Genomic DNA, 23670 nt, shown 5'->3' on the forward strand with positions numbered 1-23670 from the left:
CCCGAGTACCAGAGTGTGAAAGGACAGGGTGATAACCCACTGTGCCACCTAGTACCAGAGTGTGAAAGGACAGGGTGATAACCCACTGTACCCCCGAGTACCAGAGTGTGAAAGGACAGTGTGATAACCCACTGTACCCAGTCCCAGAGTGTGAAAGGACAGTGTGATAACCCACTGTACCCAGTCCCAGAGTGTGAAAGGACAGTGTGATAACCCACTGTACCACCTAGTACCAGAGTGTGAAAGGACAGTGTGATAACCCACTGTGCCCAGTCCCAGAGTGTGAAAGGACAGTGCGATAACCCACTGTACCCAGTCCCAGAGTGTGCAAGGACAGTGTGATAACCCACTGTACCCAGTCCCAGAGTGTGAAAGGACAGTGTGATAACCCACTGTACCCAGTCCCAGAGTGTGAAAGGACAGTGTGATAACCCACTGTACCACCTAGTACCAGAGTGTGAAAGGACAGTGTGATAACCCACTGTGCCCAGTACCAGAGTGTGAAAGGACAGTGCGATAACCCACTGTACCCAGTCCCAGAGTGTGAAAGGACAGTGCGATAACCCACTGTACCCAGTCCCAGAGTGTGAAAGGACAGTGCGATAACCCACTGTACCCAGTCCCAGAGTGTGAAAGGACAGTGCGATAACCCACTGTACCCAGTCCCAGAGTGTGAAAGGACAGTGCGATAACCCACTGTACCCAGTCCCAGAGTGTGAAAGGACAGTGCGATAACCCACTGTACCCAGTCCCAGAGTGTGAAAGGACAGTGCGATAACCCACTGTGCCCAGTCCCAGAGTGTGAAAGGACAGTGTGATAACCCACTGTCCCCAGTCCCAGAGTGTTAAAGGACAGTGCGATAACCCACTGTACCTAGTCCCAGAGTGTGAAAGGACAGTGTGATAACCCACTGTACCCAGTCCCAGAGTGTGAAAGGACAGTGTGATAACCCACTGTACCCAGTGCCAGAGTGTGAAAGGACAGTGTGATAACCCATTGTACCCAGTCCCAGAGTGTGAAAGGACAGTGCGATAACCCACTGTACCCAGTCCCAGAGTGTGAAAGGACAGTGCGTTAACCCACTGTGCCCAGTCCCAGAGTGTGAAAGGACAGTGTGATAACCCACTGTGCCCAGTCCCAGAGTGTGAAAGGACAGTGTGATAACCCACTGTGCCCAGTCCCAGAGTGTAAAAGGACAGTGCGATAACCCACTGTACCCAGTCCCAGAGTGTGAAAGGACAGTGCGATAACCCACTGTACCCAGTCCCAGAGTGTGAAAGGACATTGTGATAACCCACTGTACCCAGTCCCAGAGTGTGAAAGGACAGTGTGATAACCCACTGTACCCAGTCCCAGAGTGTGAAAGGACAGTGTGATAACCCACTGTACCTAGTTCTTGAGTGTGAAAGGACAGTGTGATAACCCACTGTTGCCAGTCCCAGAGTGTGAAAGGACAGTGCGATAACCCACTGTACCCAGTCCCAGTGTGTGAAAGGACAGTGCGATAACCCACTGCACCCAGTCCCAGAGTGTGAAAGGACAGTGTGATAACCCACTGTACCCAGTCCCAGAGTGTGAAAGGACAGTGTGATATCCCACTGTACCCAGTCCCAGAGTGTGAAAGGACAGTGTGATAACCCACTGTGCCCAGTGCCAGAGTGTGAAAGGACAGTGTGATAACCCACTGTACCCAGTCCCAGAGTGTGAAAGGACAGTGTGATAACCCACTGTTCCCAGTCCCAGAGTGTGAAAGGACAGTGTGATACCCACTGTTCCCAGTCCCAGAGTGTGAAAGGACAGTGTGATAACCCACTGTACCCAGTCCCAGAGTGTGAAAGGACAGTGTGATAACCCACTGTACCCAGTCCCAGAGTGTGAAAGGGCAGTGTGATAACCCACTGTACCCAGTCCCAGAGTGTGAAAGGACAGTGTGATAACCCACTGTACCCAGTCCCAGAGTGTGAACGGACAGTGTGATAACCCACTGTACCCAGTTCCTGAGTGAGAAAGGACAGTGCGATAACCCACTGTACCCAGTCCCAGAGTGTGAAAGGACAGTGTGATACCCACTGTATCCAGTCCCAGAGTGTGAAAGGACAGTGTGATAACCCACTGTACCTCGTTCCTGAGTGTGAAAGGACAGTGTGATAACCCACTGTGCCCAGACCCAGAGTGTGAAAGGACAGTGTGATAACCCACTGTACCCAGTCCCAGAGTGTGAAAGGACAGTGTGATAACCCACTGTGCCCAGACCCAGAGTGTGAAAGGACAGTGTGATAACCCACTGTACCCAGTCCCAGAGTGTGAAAGGACAGTGTGATAACCCACTGTACCCAGTCCCAGAGTGTGAAAGGACAGTGTGAAAACCCACTGTACCCAGTCCCAGAGTGTGAAAGGACAGTGTGATAACCCACTGTACCCAGTCCCAGAGTGTGAAAGGACAGTGCGATAACCCACTGTGCCCAGTCCCAGAGTGTGAAAGGACAGTGTGATAACCCACTGTTCCCAGTCCCAGAGTGTGAAAGGACAGTGTGATAACCCACTGTACCCAGTCCCAGAGTGTGAAAGGACAGTCTGATAACCCACTGTACCCAGTCCCAGAGTGTGAAAGGACAGTGTGATAACCCACTGTACCCGGTCCCAGAGTGTGAAAGGACAGTGTGATAACCCACTGCGCCCAGTCCCAGAGTGAGAAAGGACAGTGCGATAACCCACTGTACCCAGTCCCAGAGTGTGAAAGGACAGTGTGATAACCCACTGTACCCTGTCCCAGAGTGTGAAAGGACAGTGTGATGACCCACTGTACCCAATCCCAGCGTGTGAACGGACAGTGTGATAACCCACTGTACCCAGTCCCAGAGTGTGAAAGGACAGTGTGATAACCCACTGTACCCAGTCCCAGAGTGTGAAAGGACAGTGTGATAACCCACTGTACCCAGTCCCAGAGTGTGAAAGGACAGTGTGATAACCCACTGTACCCAGTCCCAGCGTGTGAACGGACAGTGTGATAACCCACTGTACCCAGTCCTAGAGTGTGAAAGGACAGTGTGATAACCCACTGTACCCAGTCCCAGAGTGTGAAAGGACAGTGTGATAACCCACTGTACCCAGTCCTAGAGTGTGAAAGGACAGTGTGATAACCCACTGTGCCCAGTCCCAGAGTGTGAAAGGACAGTGTGATATCCCACTGTACCCAGTCCCAGAGTGTGAAAGGACAGTGTGATAACCCACTGTACCCCGTCCCAGAGTGTGAAAGGACAGTGTGATAACCCACTGTGCCCAGTCCCAGAGTGTGAAAGGACAGTGTGATAACCCACTGTACCCAGTCCCAGAGTGTGAAAGGACAGTGTGATAACCCACTGTGCCCAGTCCCAGAGTGTGAAAGGACAGTGTGATAACCCACTGTACCCAGTCCCAGAGTGTGAAAGGACAGTGCGATAACCCACTGTACCCAGTCCCAGAGTGTGAAAGGACAGTGTGATAACCCACTGTACCCAGTCCCAGAGTGTGAAAGGACAGTGTGATAACCCACTGTGCCCAGTCCCAGAGTGTGAAAGGACAGTGTGATAACCCACTGTACCCAGTCCGAGTGTGAAAGGACAGTGTGATAACCCACTGTACCCAGTCCCAGAGTGTGAAAGGACAGTGTGATAACCCACTGTGCCCAGTCCCAGAGTGTGAAAGGACAGTGTGATAACCCACTGTGCCCAGTCCCAGAGTGTGAAAGGACAGTGCGATAACCCACTGTACCCAGTCCCAGAGTGTGAAAGGACAGTGTGATGACCCACTGTGCCCAGTCCCAGAGTGTGAAAGGACAGTGTGATATCCCACTGTACCCAGTCCCAGAGTGTGAAAGGACAGTGTGATAACCCACTGTACCCCGTCCCAGAGTGTAAAAGGACAGTGTGATAACTCACTGTACCCAGTCCCAGAGTGTGAAAGGACAGTGTGATAACCCACTGTACCCAGTCCCAGAGTGTGAAAGGACAGTGCGATAACCCACTGTACCCAGTCCCAGAGTGTGAAAGGACAGTGTGATAACCCACTGTACCCAGTCCCAGAGTGTGAAAGGACAGTGTGATAACCCACTGTGCCCAGTCCCAGAGTGTGAAAGGACAGTGTGATAACCCACTGTACCCAGTCCGAGTGTGAAAGGACAGTGTGATAACCCACTGTGCCCAGTCCCAGAGTGTGAAAGGACAGTGTGATAACCCACTGTACCCAGTCCCAGAGTGTGAAAGGACAGTGTGATGACCCACTGTACCCAGTCCCAGAGTGTGAAAGGACAGTGCGATAACCCACTGTACCCAGTCCCAGAGTGTGAAAGGACAGTGTGATAACCCACTGCACCCAGTCCCAGAGTGTGAAAGGACAGTGTGATAACCCACTGTACCCAGTCCCAGAGTGTGAAAGGACAGTGTGATAACCCACTGTGCCCAGTCCCAGAGTGTGAAAGGACAGTGTGATAACCCACTGTACCCAGTCCCAGAGTGTGAAAGGACAGTGTGATGACCCACTGTACCCAGTCCCAGAGTGTGAAAGGACAGTGCGATAACCCACTGTACCCAGTCCCAGAGTGTGAAAGGACAGTGTGATAACCCACTGTACCCAGTCCCAGAGTGTGAAAGGACAGTGTGATAACCCACTGTGCCCAGTCCCAGAGTGTGAAAGGACAGTGTGATAACCCACTGTACCCAGTCCGAGTGTGAAAGGACAGTGTGATAACCCACTGTGCCCAGTCCCAGAGTGTGAAAGGACAGTGTGATAACCCACTGTACCCAGTCCCAGAGTGTGAAAGGACAGTGTGATAACCCACTGTACCCAGTCCCAGAGTGTGAAAGGACAGTGTGATAACCCACTGTACCCAGTCCCAGAGTGTGAAAGGACAGTGCGATAACCCACTGTACCCAGTCCCAGAGTGTGAAAGGACAGTGTGATAACCCACTGCACCCAGTCCCAGAGTGTGAAAGGACAGTGTGATAACCCACTGTACCCAGTCCCAGAGTATGAAAGGACAGTGTGATAATCCACTGTACCAAGTCCCAGAGTGTGAAAGGACAGTGTGATAACCCACTGTACCCTGTCCCAGAGTGTGAAAGGACAGTGCGATAACCCACTGTGCCCAGTCCCAGAGTGTGAAAGGACAGTGTGATAACCCACGGTACCCAGTCCCAGAGTGTGAAAGGACAGTGGGATAACCCACTGTTCCCAGTCCCAGAGTGTGAAAGGACAGTGTGATAACCCACTGTACCCAGTCCTAGAGTGTGAAAGGACAGTGTGATAACCCACTGTACCCAGTCCCAGAGTGTGAAAGGACAGTGTGATAACCCACTGTACCCAGTCCTAGAGTGTGAAAGGACAGTGTGATAACCCACTGTGCCCAGTCCCAGAGTGTGAAAGGACAGTGTGATATCCCACTGTACCCAGTCCCAGAGTGTGAAAGGACAGTGTGATAACCCACTGTACCCCGTCCCAGAGTGTGAAAGGACAGTGTGATAACCCACTGTGCCCAGTCCCAGAGTGTGAAAGGACAGTGTGATAACCCACTGTACCCAGTCCCAGAGTGTGAAAGGACAGTGTGATAACCCACTGTGCCCAGTCCCAGAGTGTGAAAGGACAGTGTGATAACCCACTGTACCCAGTCCCAGAGTGTGAAAGGACAGTGCGATAACCCACTGTACCCAGTCCCAGAGTGTGAAAGGACAGTGTGATAACCCACTGTACCCAGTCCCAGAGTGTGAAAGGACAGTGTGATAACCCACTGTACCCAGTCCCAGCGTGTGAACGGACAGTGTGATAACCCACTGTACCCAGTCCCAGAGTGTGAAAGGACAGTGTGACAACCCACTGTACCCAGTCCCAGAGTGTGAAAGGACAGTGTGATAACCCACTGTACCCAGTCCCAGCGTGTGAACGGACAGTGTGATATCCCACTGTACCCAGTCCCAGAGTGTGAAAGGACAGTGTGATAACCCACTGTACCCAGTCCCAGAGTGTGAAAGGGCAGTGTGATAACCCACTGTGTACCCAGTCCCAGAGTGTGAAAGGACAGTGTGACAACCCACTGTACCCAGTCCCAGAGTGTGAAAGGACAGTGTGATAACCCACTGTGCCCAGTCCCAGCGTGTGAACGGACAGTGTGATATCCCACTGTACCCAGTCCCAGACTGTGAAAGGACAGTGTGATAACCCACTGTACCCAGTCCCAGAGTGTGAAAGGACAGTGTGATAACCCACTGTACCCAGTCCCAGAGTGTGAAAGGACAGTGTGATAACCCACTGTACCCAGTCCCAGAGTGTGAAAGGGCAGTGTGATAACCCACTGTACCCAGTCCCAGAGTGTGAAAGGACAGTGTGATAACCCACTGTACCAAGTCCCAGAGTGTGAAAGGACAGTGTGATAACCCACTGTACCCTGTCCCAGAGTGTGAAAGGACAGTGCGATAACCCACTGTGCCCAGTCCCAGAGTGTGAAAGGACAGTGCGATAACCCACGGTACCCAGTCCCAGAGTGTGAAAGGACAGTGGGATAACCCACTGTTCCCAGTCCCAGAGTGTGAAAGGACAGTGTGATAACCCACTGTACCCAGTCCTAGAGTGTGAAAGGACAGTGTGATAACCCACTGTACCCAGTCCCAGAGTGTGAAAGGACAGTGTGATAACCCACTGTACCCAGTCCTAGAGTGTGAAAGGACAGTGTGATAACCCACTGTGCCCAGTCCCAGAGTGTGAAAGGACAGTGTGATATCCCACTGTACCCAGTCCCAGAGTGTGAAAGGACAGTGTGATAACCCACTGTACCCAGTCCCAGAGTGTGAAAGGACAGTGTGATAACCCACTGTGCCCAGTCCCAGAGTGTGAAAGGACAGTGTGATAACCCACTGTGCCCAGTCCGAGAGTGTGAAAGGACAGTGTGATAACCCACTGTGCCCAGTCCCAGAGTGTGAAAGGACAGTGCGATAACCCACTGTACCCAATCCCAGAGTGTGAAAGGACAGTGTGATGACCCACTGTGCCCAGTCCCAGAGTGTGAAAGGACAGTGTGATATCCCACTGTACCCAGTCCCAGAGTGTGAAAGGACAGTGTGATAACCCACTGTACCCCGTCCCAGAGTGTAAAAGGACAGTGTGATAACTCACTGTACCCAGTCCCAGAGTGTGAAAGGACAGTGTGATAACCCACTGTGCCCAGTCCCAGAGTGTGAAAGGACAGTGTGATAACCCACTGTACCCAGTCCCAGAGTGTGAAAGGACAGTGCGATAACCCACTGTGCCCAGTCCCAGAGTGTGAAAGGACAGTGTGATAACCCACTGTACCCAGTCAGAGTGTGAAAGGACAGTGTGATAACCCACTGTGCCCAGTCCCAGAGTGTGAAAGGACAGTGTGATAACCCACTGTACCCAGTCCCAGAGTGTGAAAGGACAGTGTGATGACCCACTGTACCCAGTCCCAGAGTGTGAAAGGACAGTGTGATAACCCACTGTACCCAGTCCCAGAGTGTGAAAGGACAGTGTGATAACCCACTGTACCCAGTCCCAGAGTGTGAAAGGACAGTGCGATAACCCACTGTACCCAGTCCCAGAGTGTGAAAGGACAGTGTGATAACCCACTGTACCCAGTCCCAGAGTGTGAAAGGACAGTGTGATAACCCACTGTGCCCAGTCCCAGAGTGTGAAAGGACAGTGCGATAACCCACTGTACCCAGTCCCAGAGTGTGAAAGGACAGTGTGATAACCCACTGTACCCAGTCCCAGAGTGTGAAAGGACAGTGTGATAACCCACTGTGCCCAGTCCCAGAGTGTGAAAGGACAGTGTGATAACCCACTGTACCCAGTCCGAGTGTGAAAGGACAGTGTGATAACCCACTGTGCCCAGTCCCAGAGTGTGAAAGGACAGTGTGATAACCCACTGTACCCAGTCCCAGAGTGTGAAAGGACAGTGTGATGACCCACTGTACCCAGTCCCAGAGTGTGAAAGGACAGTGCGATAACCCACTGTACCCAGTCCCAGAGTGTGAAAGGACAGTGTGATAACCCACTGTACCCAGTCCCAGAGTGTGAAAGGACAGTGTGATGACCCACTGTACCCAGTCCCAGAGTGTGAAAGGACAGTGCGATAACCCACTGTACCCAGTCCCAGAGTGTGAAAGGACAGTGTGATAACCCACTGTACCCAGTCCCAGAGTGTGAAAGGACAGTGTGATAACCCACTGTGCCCAGTCCCAGAGTGTGAAAGGACAGTGTGATAACCCACTGTACCCAGTCCGAGTGTGAAAGGACAGTGTGATAACCCACTGTGCCCAGTCCCAGAGTGTGAAAGGACAGTGTGATAACCCACTGTACCCAGTCCCAGAGTGTGAAAGGACAGTGTGATGACCCACTGTGCCCAGTCCCAGAGTGTGAAAGGACAGTGCGATAACCCACGGTACCCAGTCCCAGAGTGTGAAAGGACAGTGGGATAACCCACTGTTCCCAGTCCCAGAGTGTGAAAGGACAGTGTGATAACCCACTGTACCCAGTCCTAGAGTGTGAAAGGACAGTGTGATAACCCACTGTACCCAGTCCCAGAGTGTGAAAGGACAGTGTGATAACCCACTGTACCCAGTCCTAGAGTGTGAAAGGACAGTGTGATAACCCACTGTGCCCAGTCCCAGAGTGTGAAAGGACAGTGTGATAACCCACTGTACCCAGTCCCAGAGTGTGAAAGGACAGTGTGATAACCCACTGTACCCAGTCCTAGAGTGTGAAAGGACAGTGTGATAACCCACTGTGCCCAGTCCCAGAGTGTGAAAGGACAGTGTGATATCCCACTGTACCCAGTCCCAGAGTGTGAAAGGACAGTGTGATAACCCACTGTACCCAGTCCCAGAGTGTGAAAGGACAGTGTGATAACCCACTGTGCCCAGTCCCAGAGTGTGAAAGGACAGTGTGATAACCCACTGTGCCCAGTCCGAGAGTGTGAAAGGACAGTGTGATAACCCACTGTGCCCAGTCCCAGAGTGTGAAAGGACAGTGCGATAACCCACTGTACCCAATCCCAGAGTGTGAAAGGACAGTGTGATAACCCACTGTGCCCAGTCCCAGAGTGTGAAAGGACAGTGTGATATCCCACTGTACCCAGTCCCAGAGTGTGAAAGGACAGTGTGATAACCCACTGTACCCCGTCCCAGAGTGTAAAAGGACAGTGTGATAACTCACTGTACCCAGTCCCAGAGTGTGAAAGGACAGTGTGATAACCCACTGTGCCCAGTCCCAGAGTGTGAAAGGACAGTGTGATAACCCACTGTACCCAGTCCCAGAGTGTGAAAGGACAGTGCGATAACCCACTGTGCCCAGTCCCAGAGTGTGAAAGGACAGTGTGATAACCCACTGTACCCAGTCCGAGTGTGAAAGGACAGTGTGATAACCCACTGTGCCCAGTCCCAGAGTGTGAAAGGACAGTGTGATAACCCACTGTACCCAGTCCCAGAGTGTGAAAGGACAGTGTGATGACCCACTGTACCCAGTCCCAGAGTGTGAAAGGACAGTGTGATAACCCACTGTACCCAGTCCCAGAGTGTGAAAGGACAGTGTGATAACCCACTGTACCCAGTCCCAGAGTGTGAAAGGACAGTGCGATAACCCACTGTACCCAGTCCCAGAGTGTGAAAGGACAGTGTGATAACCCACTGTACCCAGTCCCAGAGTGTGAAAGGACAGTGTGATAACCCACTGTGCCCAGTCCCAGAGTGTGAAAGGACAGTGCGATAACCCACTGTACCCAGTCCCAGAGTGTGAAAGGACAGTGTGATAACCCACTGTACCCAGTCCCAGAGTGTGAAAGGACAGTGTGATAACCCACTGTGCCCAGTCCCAGAGTGTGAAAGGACAGTGTGATAACCCACTGTACCCAGTCCGAGTGTGAAAGGACAGTGTGATAACCCACTGTGCCCAGTCCCAGAGTGTGAAAGGACAGTGTGATAACCCACTGTACCCAGTCCCAGAGTGTGAAAGGACAGTGTGATGACCCACTGTACCCAGTCCCAGAGTGTGAAAGGACAGTGCGATAACCCACTGTACCCAGTCCCAGAGTGTGAAAGGACAGTGTGATAACCCACTGTACCCAGTCCCAGAGTGTGAAAGGACAGTGTGATGACCCACTGTACCCAGTCCCAGAGTGTGAAAGGACAGTGCGATAACCCACTGTACCCAGTCCCAGAGTGTGAAAGGACAGTGTGATAACCCACTGTACCCAGTCCCAGAGTGTGAAAGGACAGTGTGATAACCCACTGTGCCCAGTCCCAGAGTGTGAAAGGACAGTGTGATAACCCACTGTACCCAGTCCGAGTGTGAAAGGACAGTGTGATAACCCACTGTGCCCAGTCCCAGAGTGTGAAAGGACAGTGTGATAACCCACTGTACCCAGTCCCAGAGTGTGAAAGGACAGTGTGATGACCCACTGTACCCAGTCCCAGAGTGTGAAAGGACAGTGTGATAACCCACTGTACCCAGTCCCAGAGTGTGAAAGGACAGTGTGATAACCCACTGTGCCCAGTCCCAGAGTGTGAAAGGACAGTGTGATAACCCACTGTACCCAGTCCCAGAGTGTGAAAGGACAGTGTGATGACCCACTGTACCCAGTCCCAGAGTGTGAAAGGACAGTGCGATAACCCACTGTACCCAGTCCCAGAGTGTGAAAGGACAGTGTGATAACCCACTGTACCCAGTCCCAGAGTGTGAAAGGACAGTGTGATGACCCACTGTACCCAGTCCCAGAGTGTGAAAGGACAGTGCGATAACCCACTGTACCCAGTCCCAGAGTGTGAAAGGACAGTGTGATAACCCACTGTACCCAGTCCCAGAGTGTGAAAGGACAGTGTGATAACCCACTGTGCCCAGTCCCAGAGTGTGAAAGGACAGTGTGATAACCCACTGTACCCAGTCCGAGTGTGAAAGGACAGTGTGATAACCCACTGTGCCCAGTCCCAGAGTGTGAAAGGACAGTGTGATAACCCACTGTACCCAGTCCCAGAGTGTGAAAGGACAGTGTGATAACCCACTGTACCCAGTCCCAGAGTGTGAAAGGACAGTGTGATAACCCACTGTACCCAGTCCCAGAGTGTGAAAGGACAGTGCGATAACCCACTGTACCCAGTCCCAGAGTGTGAAAGGACAGTGTGATAACCCACTGCACCCAGTCCCAGAGTGTGAAAGGACAGTGTGATAACCCACTGTACCCAGTCCCAGAGTGTGAAAGGACAGTGTGATAATCCACTGTGCCCAGTCCCAGAGTGTGAAAGGACAGTGTGATGACCCACTGTACCCAGTCCCAGAGTGTGAAAGGACAGTGTGATAACCCACTGTGCCCAGTCCCAGAGTGTGAAAGGACAGTGTGATAACCCACTGTACCCAGTCCGAGTGTGAAAGGACAGTGTGATAACCCACTGTGCCCAGTCCCAGAGTGTGAAAGGACAGTGTGATAACCCACTGTACCCAGTCCCAGAGTGTGAAAGGACAGTGTGATAACCCACTGTACCCAGTCCCAGAGTGTGAAAGGACAGTGTGATAACCCACTGTACCCAGTCCCAGAGTGTGAAAGGACAGTGTGACACGCAAACACTAGCTGACAAGAAATTTAAGATCTATTGACAAGCAGAGCAGAGCATTACTGCTCCAAAATGCCTACCTTTGCCCCAACAGCCTTTTTTACTTCAAGTCTGCTCCCTTCAGTTCTTTCTCCAATGTTTTAAACTTAAACTGGAACTATTCCTGTCTGAGAGACTTGCAGGCTGGCTTCCTGAAACTGACTGCCTCAAGTAGAATTGTCATTGACTCTTGAACTGCTCTGGTGATCGATCAAAACACTCCCAGAGGGATCCACCTTTCAGACTAGGCAGGAACCAATCTAACAAGCATTGGAATGTCCTGTACCCTAAATGTTTGACTGCTGATTTAACATGCAGGGACACACAGATCATACGAATTACAAGCAGGAGAAGGCCACTCGGCCCCTCGAGTCTGCTATCCCATTCAATAAGATTGGGTCTGATCTGATTGTAACGTCAACCTCACCTTCCTGCTGACCCCCAATAACCTTTCACCCCCATCATTAATCCAAGAATCTATCTAGCTCTGCGTCTGAATATTTTTAAGACACTCAAACTGCCTTCTGAGGACGAGAGTTCCAGAGACTCACCCCCTCTGAGAGAAAACATTTCTCCCCATCTCCGTTTGAAATGACAACCCTTATTTTTAAACAGTGACCCCGAGTTCTAGATTCTCCCACAAGAGGAAACATCCTCTCCACACCCACCCTGTCAACACCCCTCAGGGTGTTAAAGGTTCCAATCAAGTCGCCTCTTACTCTTCAAAACTCCAGTGGGTACAAACCCAACCTCTCCAAACTTTCCTCATCAGACAGCCCGCCCATTCCTGGTATCGTCCAGTAAACCGTCTCTGAACTGCTCCTAACGCATTTCCCATCTTTCCTTAGATAAGGAGACCAATAATGTTCACAATACTCCAGATGTGGTCTCACCATGTCCTGTACAACTGAAACATCACCTCCCTGCTTTTATATTCAATTCCCCTCACAGTAAACAATAACATTCCATTAACTTTCCTAATTACTTGCTGTACCTGCAGACTAACCTTTTGTGATTCATGCACTAGGACCCCCAGATCCCTCGGTATCTCTGAGCTCTGCAATCCCATACCATTTAGAAAAAGGCCCATTTATGCCAACTGTTTCCTGTTCGCCAGCCATTTTTCAATCCATGCCAATATGTTACCCCTTACACAATGACCTTTTATTTTCTACAATAACCTTAGATTTCCAGAAGGTGCCACATCCAAGTACACTACATCCACCGCTTCCCCTTTATCCACAGTGCACGAGCTCCAATAAATTGGTCAAACATGATTTCACATTCACAAAACCATGTTGACTCTGCCTGATTACCGTGAATGTTTCAAAGTGCCCAGCCAATAACATCTTTAATAATACCTTCTAATATTTTCTTTCTAATAGATGTTAGGCGAATGGTCCTATAGTTTCCCACTTTCTGTCTCCCTCCCTTTTTAAATAAAGGAGTTACATTTGTGATCTTCTGATCTAATGGAACCTTCGCTGAATCGAGGGATTTTTGGAAAATTTAAAACCAACGCATCAACCATGTCATTTGCCACTTCTTTTAAGGCCTTAGCATGGAGTGCACCCGAATCTGCATACCCAACAATTTACTCATACAACTTTCCTGGTGATTGTAATTTTCCTGAGATCCCTCGATTTCATGACACTGGGTGTAAATAGACTACTGTTCCTCTTTATTACAGCAAGGATTACACTTCAAAAATATTTCATGATTATAAAGTACCTTGGGATATCACACGGTCACGAAGTGCTTCTAGAAATGCAAGTCAGCCTCAAGGCTGCTCTCCCACATTCTACCCTCAGTGGATTGAGGTTATCCAAAATGCTGCTGCCTGTACTAGCTTATACCAACTCCCATTCCCCATCAACCTTGTGCTCACTGACTTGTATTGTCTCCTGATCGAGCAACATCTCCATTTGAAAATTCACATCCTTGTTTTCAAATCCCTCCATAGGTTGGCTTCTCCCGGTCTCCGTGATCCCCTCCAACCCACAACCCTCTTAGATCAGTGAGCACAGGGGTAGTAGATGAACAGGGTTTGGCAGGAATTAGGGCATGGAGGGCAGAGCTTTAGATGACCTCAAGTTTATGAAGGAGGCTGGCCAGGAATGCGTTCAAGTAGTCAGGTTTAGAGATTACAAATATATGTGGGAGGATTTAAGCAGCAGATGAATTGAGTCAGGTGCTGTTACGGAGGTGGGGTGGAAATAGGCGGTTCTGACACGGATAAGTGGACGAAAGTTCACCTCAAATATAACTCCAAGATTGTGAATAGTCTGGGTCTGCCTTGGGTGGTCACAGGGAGAGGAATGGTGCCGGTAGATAGGGAACAGAATTTGTGGCAGGGAGTCAGTGTTTAATTACTCCGAGGATTTGTTGTACCTCTCTCCAATCCTTCCCATGGTATTGGCAAGTCCTCCTTTCAACAGGAAGAACCACTAGGGCAGCACTGTAACATAGTGGTTAGCACTATGGCTTCACAGCACCAGGGTCCAAGGTTCATGTAAACCTATTTGTGACAATAAAGATTATTATTATAGTGGGGAAAACTCGGATTCAATTCAGTGTATAGTTCAGCCTTTCAAACCAGGAAGATATGTGCTGAGTGGAGGTGGTTTATTGGGTGTACTACAACCAACACTCGCCACTTACATTCACATGAAGAATCATCATGGTTGAGCACTCAAACTGTGCCAAGGAACCCAGCCTCGGCAAGTTCTGTGGGACAGGGGAGGGAAAAGAAGTTGTTTTGGGGCGGGTGGAATTAAAGATGACTGTAACTCCGTCTAACCTTTTAAGCTTGTAAAAGGAGCCTGTGGCGACTTAATTGTGGGTCAGATGTGCAACAGGCCCGGAATGAAAAGCGTCTCTGTACGGTGTGGTTCACAGCCGGCTTTAAGAATCAAACAATAAAATGAGGCCAGAGAAGTTATGTGAATACTTTGCTACGGGTAATTATAAGACGACTATAATGACAACAAGAATGGCCTTCTAAGAGGCCGGAAAGGCCTGGTATAACAAGAATAAGAGTATATACTCTTCTGGTCTAAGACAGAAATAAGTGGGCTTAAGTGGGGCGCTCTTTCCAAGGGTCGGTGCAGACTCGATGGGCCGAAAGGCCTCCTTCTGCACTGCAAATTCTATGATTCGAAATTCTATGATAAAGAACCATTGTGGTGCTGGAACCACACTGATGAGCAGTGCATGCAAGAGGGAGTGCACGCATGGGAGAGCGTACCAGAGCGGAAGACCACGAGCACACTAAATGCTTCTGAAGAAAGTTCTGAGCAATTTCTTCAGACTGAGCCAGAAGGAAGATCAGGCACAAATGAGTCATGTACATCTGCAGATCACAACAGGAGACTTTACCTGTCAACTCTTTCTTTTCCTGGTCGGGAGCCATGGTGAATGGAACTAGTCCACACTCCGAGTTCTCTGCAGAAGCCACGATCCCTGTAGCAAATACAGATTTAAAAAAAAATCAATTATAGACAAGGGGAGGGGGGAAAAGAACGGCAAATGGAGGAGGGGAACTGCAGGGTGGACTCAACACAAACAGGCATTCAGTGCAAGCCAACCCAGCAGGAAATAAAGTGCAATAACTAACATGGAATGTTTCAGTCCAGTGCCAAGGCTGGCACGCAGCAGCCAATTCAACACAGCTCCAGGTCATTTTAAAAGATTTTCATCTTCTAAAGTTCTAAAAGACGTCAAATTGTGCAGAGTGCAGATTTTACAGAGCAAAAATGTAAGACTCGTACTGAGCAAAAACAAAATGTTATTATACTAACCATTACCCAATGCAGACACAGCACACTGTAAAGATATGCACATACTGATAGTTAGTTTTTTTTGGGGGGGGGGGGGGGGGGGGGGGGGGGGGATCAAACAGGTGCGGAACACCGATATAAAGCTTTAAAAAAAAAAGCCTCCAAACTATGCTTCCAGGAAATACACACAGATCGCCAGAGATAGAGGCAGAGACACATTGTCTTCGTAGGGAGAAATCGCCCGCGGCCTTCAGCCAGACTCTCTTTTTGACCCAAACCTTCCTCACAACTCCGTCCTGAATTCTTGGAAGCCTTTCTGTTCAGAAGTGCTGAACCGTGGAACAGAACTATTGGGAAAAGATGGCAAGATTAACCTGCCCTCAGACTCTGCCAGCAGAGAAGACAAGCCATGCAGTGGGCAACTTTGCCTCACTTTTGCTTTGAGAAATGCTGCTAGTAACTTCAGCCACTGCTGACCCCTGCACCCCCCCCCCCCCCCCCCCCCCCCAATAGCTGCTCACAGCCGTTTGAAAGAATTTGGTTCAGTACCATGTTTGCCTATTACCTCAGTGTGGCCTGTGAGACAGAGTGCAGGGTCCACTTCCTCCCAAACAGTTTCATTCATTCTCTTATCATACCACAGAGATGCTAGCTCAGACACCAACTCCGTATTGTGCTCTCTCCAGACCCTGAAGATATCCTTTTGCAGCGTTATTGGAATCACCGGAGAAACTGGACTCCACCATAACTGACAGATTTTAACCAACGCAGAAATGTGAGGGGATCATTTTGGGGGTAATAGTGCACCTTGCGGCTGAGCCCAATCCGCGGACCCTGCTTCACCTTCCTCCTGAGTCTTGTCATTACATGCTATCAACGTTCACCAACTGCAGATCTCAAGAAGTCAGTATCATTCCACTGCGCCCCCCCCCCCCCCCCCGCCCCCCATCCCTTCAAATCTACAACTCGTGTGAAGAATTTCTTCCAACCCCTCCCTTTGTTCTTTCAGTGAGATCTTAAATGTCACCTCACCGGTCCAGTTACTGACACATGAACAATGGCCAATTGTTTTGCTGATTTACCGTCTCAAAACATTTCGCAACCCAGCAGAGCTCTTCAACCAAGTAAAAGGCCCGGATTTCTCCAGCCTCTCATCCTCGAGTGAACCTCTTCAGCACCCTCTACCCGGCCTTGACATCCCTCCGAAAGTAAGGCACCAAATCTGGGCCTAACACCCTCACAGCAGCCTGACCAATGATTTGCAAAGCTTGTGCATCTCAAAGCTGTGCACTCTTGTGCTTTTACTTCCCAAACTAAGAAGCTTGCTATTTATTAAATTACCGTCATTTTATAATTCATGGACCTGACCCCAACACTCTGCTCTTCCTCTACACGGTGTCCCAGTGGTTAGCACTGCCGCCTCACAGCGACAGGGTTCAATGCCAGCCTCAGGTGACTGTCTGTGTGGAGTCTGCACGTTTTCCCCGTGCCTGCGTGGGTTTCCTCCAGGTGCTCCGGTTTCCTCCCACAGTCCAAAGACGTGCAGGTTAGGTGGATTGGCCACGCGAAATTGTCCCTTAAGAGTCCAAAAGTGAGGGCAGCACGGTGGTGCAGTGGTTAGCACTGCTGCCTCACCGCACCGAGGACCCGGGTTCGATCCTGGCCCTGGGTCACTGTCCGTGTGGGGTTTGCACATTCTCCCTGTGTTTGCGTGGCTTTCGCCCCAACAACCCAAAGATGTGCAGGGTAAGTAGATTGGTCATGCTAAATTGCCCCTCAATTGGAAAAAATGAATTGGGTACTCTAAATTTTTTTTTTAAGTCCAAAAGTGGAGTTACTCGGTTACGGGGATGGGGCGGAGGTGTGGGCTTAAAGTAGGGTGCTCTTCCCAAGGGCCAATGCAGACTCAATAGGCCGAATGGCCTCCTTCTGCACTGTAAATTCCATGAAAAATTAAGGTTTTGCCATTCGTGGATATTCGCTCTGCAGCTTCTCCCACCCAAAACATCACTTCACATTTCTCCACATTAAATCAGATCAGACTTCTATCTGCCCAATGACTAACTCAGTCTGCGTCCTCCTGAATTCACTAACTGCCCTCTACTTAGTTAATCACATTCCCAGTCTATGTATCATCTAGAATTTCAATATTGTGTCCCTCTATCCAAATTCAAGTCCAAAATGTTACGTGAGGAACAATAGCCCCAACACTGACCGTTGGTGGGGCTGCACGGTGGCGCAATGGTTAGCACTGCAGCCTCACGGTGCCGAGGTCCCAGGTTCGATCCCGGGTCACCGCCGTGTGGAGTTTGCACATTCTCCCAGTGTCAGTGTGGGTCTCACTCCCACAACCCAATGATGTGGTAACGTGGATTGGCCACACTAAGCCCCTTATTTGGAAAAAACAATAATTGGGTACTCTAAATTTATATTTAAAAAAACAGAAGGGCAGCACGGCGGCACAGCGGTTAGCACTGCTGCCTCATGGCGCCGAGGTCCCAGGTTCGATCCCGGCTCTGGGTCACTGCCCGTGTGGAGTTTGCACATTCTCCCCGTGTCTGCGTGGGTTTCGCCCCCACAAAGATGTGCAGGGTAAGTGGATGCGAAATTGCCCCTTAATTGGGAAAAATTAATTGGATACTCTAAATTTATATTAAAAAAACACTGACCATTGGTCGAGGAAGGAACTTGCATTCATATCACACTTTACGCCAATACAGGATGCCCCAAAAGCATCAACTTGAACTTTTGTCACTTCTATTTATGTGCTCGGAGCCTTCTCCAGTGAGCTGGTTTAGCCCTCTCTCCCTTTTCAAACAGAGATGCTACATTGACAATCCTCCAAATCCTCTGGCTCAACTGCCATATCCAAGGAAGGCTGAAAGTTTGCTCAATGGTGCAGTTCAGATCCAGTGTTTGTTCCCCCAGATTGAGATGCACCATTCAGCATCTAGCAGAAAGACAAAATGGACCATCAATTATCCTGGGCAGCGACCTACAAACGGTTAGTGAGCTGATCCTTCTGTCCCGTCTTTCACAGCGGGTATTGATACTCCAACTCAGTGTCAGTGGAACCCCACTTCTCTTTCCGAATTCAGCCACTTAATGTCAGGAGGACACTGGAAGAGATGGTCTGCTCCAGGGCTGCTATCTTTCACCAAGTTTAAAACCACATGAGGGGTCGGGCAGGACTTGGGGTCTGAACTGCTGCTTTCAGATACAACTGCCTGCTGAGAAAGATTCATTGAAAAGGTTAGTAATGTTTGCCTTCAGCTCGCACCACCAATGTAGCCACTCTCGCAACTCCCCCCCCCCCCCCAACAAGGTGCGGCCACATGATTTTTCAAAGAATGTCCCATAATCTTGAAGTACAGGAGGTAGCTGCAGAGAGCAGATATGCAACAGGGCAAGTTGTACAGGATCATTGGGGAGAGTTTCTTTCAAACTGAACTGTCGCCTATCTGTTCAACCCGCTTCGGCTACTCCCAAAGTGTTGCTTCACACAGGATGTTAGTCCTTAATGAAAGCATTTCAACACTTGTAACTGTCCTGTATAAAGTTACCTTACCACAAGTGCTGGCACCATTTGAGAAGGCGGACAGGCCGGCCGGGTGTACAGAGCGAGCAGGAGAGCATGAGACCATGCCAGCATGATATAGTGAGTGAGACACTCTGAAAGTATAGGTTCCATTAAAACTGAGAGAGAGAGAGAGAGAGAAAGACAACAGATTTTCCAGCAAGTTGAAAAGTTTCTCTGGAAGACAGCCACTCGCTGTTTCTGAACTTTAGAGAAAGTTGCTGCTCCCTGCTCAAACCATTCTCTGGTGGGGAAAGGTCCATCACTTGTCAAAAACAAAAGTAACACTCCTTTTCCATGCAGTTTAAAAGCTCAAACCAGCTTACCGTGTCGTTTACAGCAGGGGCTTTGGAACTTTGTGTTGGGAGAAGGAGCTGTGAAGACAGACAAAGGGCCACAATTCTTTCAGGTGGAGACTCAGTAAAAGGCTGCAACCGTCAACAGTCACAAGACCAGCCCGAATATCTCACAGTTCATCCACCAATGGATGGTGGGGGGATGGGGAGGCCAGTGTCTGCCCCTCCTACACAATCGCTGCTGTCAAGGTTCCCTATCTTTAAACAGGCTACACATGACCCGCACAAAATCCTTCACCTACTTTCAACAGAACTGGAAGTGGTCCTGCAGCACAGAAGAGGGCCCGGTGTCTGCCACGCTTACAAAGCAGGGCGGCTCGGGAATACTGCCAATGTCACTTTAAACTGCGTACGCACATGGGTGAAGCTTCCCCGGTTAAGACCCACACGGTCAGAGCCTTCTCCAGCGGGCCAGGCTTCAAATCAAATAGTCACCCCAGCATCCAGTGTTTCAGTTTGTGACTTTCCATTTATGTCACCGTCCTACACTCGGCCTCCAGAAAGGGGGGGGGGGGGGGGGGGGGGGGGGCAGAAAAGGTGGGGGTTCAAAAGCTCCTCACCTACATTACCAGATAGTAACTGTGGTATTACATTTGCCACGGGACACTAGATTCAATGCGGCAACGCTACTGTTTTTTCAGATTCTACATTGCTCGCAAACAGGACAAGACTTCCCGTGTGTTCGAAACAGTGATGATTACAGGTAACTAAAAATAGAGGCCTAACCACTTGTCTGTGAGTGGCCTTTAACTAACATTTAGCGCACAGTCATCAATTAGAAGCTGCAGGACGACATTCAGGCTTGGACTGGTTAAGTGGCAATAACATTGGTGCTGCCGTGGCCAGTACAGGAAAACCATATTGTGAACTTTGTCAGTATTTTTAAAAATGGAGAGAAACAATGTTAAGATGGTTTCCACAAATCAGGTGACTTTTGGCATCTGGACTACAGACAGTGTCACGTCTCCAGCGAATATCTGATTAAATTTGAACATTGGTGAGGACACTTCCAAGGCCATCCAGGATAACCAACAAGACTTTTAAGGGACACTTTGGCATGAGGCAACCCAATGCATGCACAGAAGCAATGTTCCCTGCAAAAGGAGAAAGCTGGGACAAAGCATGTTCCGTGAAGGCCTGACCCAGGATTACTGGATGAAAGGCCAAATTACGGGATGGTTCATCACCCTACTGCCAGTCGTGGAATTTACACATCTCATTGTTTAAGGAGAGGCCAACCCCTAAAGATAATGGATTTTCCAAATCCTTCATGTTTCATACTGGACAAAGGCCAAGATCAAAACTCAATGAAATTAAATGAATGAAAATCGCTTATTGTCACAAGTAGGCTTCAATTAAGTTACTGTGAAAAGCCCCTAGTCGCCACATTCCGGCGCTTGTTCAGGCAATGGTACAAGCAACCTCCCATTGCACCACAATGCCCTCCCCATCCAAACAATACTGGGTGGGCATCAGAAGTATTAACCCAGCGATCATGTGATCAAAACTAGTTTCAGGGGTTGCATCCTTTGACCCAGCAGATCCATCGGAACCATCAGTCGTTAGCCAGTCTGAGAACCAGGCTCTGAAAATAGCTGCAAGTCATCAAGTAGCCAAAGTACGTAACCTGTTCCTGTTTCAAAGTTCGCCAGGGAACCAACTCCTAGGTATTAAGGCTACAAACCCTTTGCTTTACAAGATCCTCACTTCAACTATAAACCATCAAATCCATTCAGGAAATCACAGGCCTGCCATGTGGGAGATTGGACATCATAAACCAGAGCTTGAATTGACTGTAATCTGGAAAAGTACATTGTCTTTATCTGTATCCAATGTTTGTGCGTACATGCGAGACCTGGCTTGTGATATGTTAATTCAGGGCAAGTGTGACAGGTTAAATAACCTTTTTATTCTAAACCCATGGGCAGCACGGTAGCATATTGGTTAGCTCTGTTGCTTCACAGCGCCAGGGTCCCAGGTTCGATTCCGGCTTGGGTCACTGTCTGCACGTTCTCCCCGTGTCTGCGTGGGGTTTCCTCCGGGTGCTCTGGTTTCCTCCCACAGTCCAAAGACGTGCTGTTAGGTGGATTGGTTGAACGGTCGGTGTAGACTCGATGGGCCGAATGCCTTCTGCACTACAGGGATTCTATGAATTCAAAGCAAACACACTTTCCAAACAGTTTATTCTAAACAGATGTCCGCTGTGACAGAAATGAAGTATTCTTGCCTAGTTTTATACTTCAAAAATACGGTTAAGCACTTTGAAATGGTCTGAGGGCATGAAAGATATTGCAGAAATGCAAATGTGCCTTCCTGCTGGTAGCCCTTTCAATCGAGCCAATATGCATTAAGGAGTTTAAAAAGCAATCAGTCAATCTTGTTGGCAGCCTCACTCAATACGAACCTTGCTAATTTGGTTTGGCTCTCTGCTCTCAGGGCAGCACAGTAGCACATGTGGCTTCACAGCGCCAGGGTCCCAGGTTCGATTCCCCGCTGGGTCACTGTCTGTGCGGAGTCTGCACGTTCTCCCCGTGTCTGCGTGGGTTTCCTCCGGGTGCTCCGGTTTCCTCCCACAGTCCAAAGATGTGCAGGTTAGGTGGATTGGCCATTGGAAATTGTCTCTTCGTGTTTAAAAATAGTTAGGAGGGGTTATTGGGTTACGGGGATAGGGTGGAAGGGAGGCTTAAGTGGGTTGGTGCAGACTCGATGGGCCAAATGGCCTCCTTCTGCACTGTATGTTCTATGTTCTGGAGGAAGGAAACAAAGGACATATTTCCAACATAAGCTGTTTGGTGGGCAGCTCGGATTCAACTGAGCAGCAGTCATATAAGCCAATCAAGTTCTTTGAGGAGTACTCGAGTAGGTTGAATGATTTGAATTGTTCATTTGATTTAGGATCTTCACAGAGATAGATCAGATATATTTGATCCCACAGCTGCAAAGCACAGGAAAATAACTGCTTATGAGAAGTTGAACGACAAAATATTAGCTTAGCCTCGAGTTCACTTTGATGTAATTATATAGTTAGATTAATTGATCAGCATATCTACTGCAAATATTATATCACTGGTATACATTTGTTCACCAACTGTTCAAACCAAGAGATGATCTGATGCTGTGTTGCAAAAACAAGATAGATGCACAGAAAGGTCCTGGATTCACTCGCTCACTGGATTCGTAACCAATGCAAGGCCACAGGGAGCTCAACCACCGAGGTATAATTGAAATTAAGTAGCCATAATAACTAGAAGGCGGCAGAAAAGGCCCCAATATCCAACAGCCTCCAACTATCACTGTAAAGATGGCAAATGCTGGGTAGACACATTGATATCTGACAAGGGAAGTCTTTCACATTGAATAACTGGACCCTCTATGATGGAATGGATGGACAAGTGGCAAACAAAACTTATGAAGTGAAGTGGTTCTTTTTTGTAGGAAGAACATGGAGAGAATCTAAAATAGTGGGTGCAATTCTAAATTCTAAAGAGGTGCAGAAGCAGAGGAATTTGTGGGTATATGCCACTGAAGGTGGCAGGATAGGTTGAGTTGCGGTTTTAAAAGTAGGTACACCCACTGTGCTGTTAGGGAGGCAGTTCCAGGATGTTGCCCCAGCGACAGTGAAGGAACGGCGATATATTTCCAAGTCAGGGTGGTGAGTGACTTGGAGGGGAACCTCCAGGTGGTGGGGTTCCCAGGTATCTGCTGCTCTTGTCCTTCTAGATGGTAGAGGTCGTGGGTTTGGAAGGTGCTGTCTAAGGAACCTTGGTGAGTTGCTGCAGTGCATCTTGTAGATGTACACAGGGCTGCCACTGTGCGTCGGTGGTGGAGGGAGTGAATGTTTGTGGAAGGGGAGCAATCAAGCGGGGCTGCTTTGTCCTGGATGGTGTTGAGCTGGAGTGTTGATGGAGCTGAACTCATCCAGACAAGTGGGGAGTGTTTTCTTGAGTTCTGGACACAACACTATAGGAAGGATGTGAACGCATTGGAGAGAACAAAGAAAAGTACAGCACAGGAACAGGCCCTTCGGCCCTCAAAGCCATCACCGACCACGCTGCCCGTCTGAACTAAAACCTTCTACACTTCCGGGGTCCGTATCCCTCTATTCCCATCCTAGTCATGTATTTGTCAAGATGCCCCTTAAACGTCACTATCATCCCTGCTTCCACCACCTTCTCCGGTAGCGAGTTCCAGGCACTCACTACCCTCTGTGTAAAAAAAACTTGCTATATCTCCACTAAACTTTGCCCCTCGCACCTTAAACCTATGCCCCCTAGTAATTGACCCAGAGAGAGCAGAAGAGATTCACAAGAATAGTTCCAGGGGTGAGAAACTT

The 23670-nt window shown here is 49.4% G+C and overlaps 1 protein-coding gene across 8 annotated transcripts in view; it reads right to left on the reverse strand.

Moving 5' to 3' along the window:
- LOC140405537 (natural resistance-associated macrophage protein 2-like) overlaps positions 1–23670 on the reverse strand; it is a 214439-nt gene that overhangs the window by 162357 nt on the left and 28412 nt on the right. For 3 of the 8 annotated variants that reach the window (XM_072494098.1, XM_072494101.1, XM_072494102.1), the window contains exon 2: positions 15004–15087. In XM_072494098.1, the coding sequence (XP_072350199.1) occupies positions 15004–15037 (34 nt within the window). In that variant the 5' untranslated portion in view covers positions 15038–15087. Of the gene's footprint in view, positions 1–15003; positions 15088–18073; positions 18328–18403; positions 18632–19307; positions 19462–23670 lie in introns of those variants that run through there. The other 5 variants (XM_072494096.1, XM_072494095.1, XM_072494100.1 and 2 more) reach the window with 4 other exon arrangements.

The sequence above is a fragment of the Scyliorhinus torazame genome, chromosome X (genome assembly GCF_047496885.1).
Source record: "Scyliorhinus torazame isolate Kashiwa2021f chromosome X, sScyTor2.1, whole genome shotgun sequence".
Taxonomy (NCBI): Eukaryota; Metazoa; Chordata; class Chondrichthyes; order Carcharhiniformes; family Scyliorhinidae; genus Scyliorhinus; species Scyliorhinus torazame.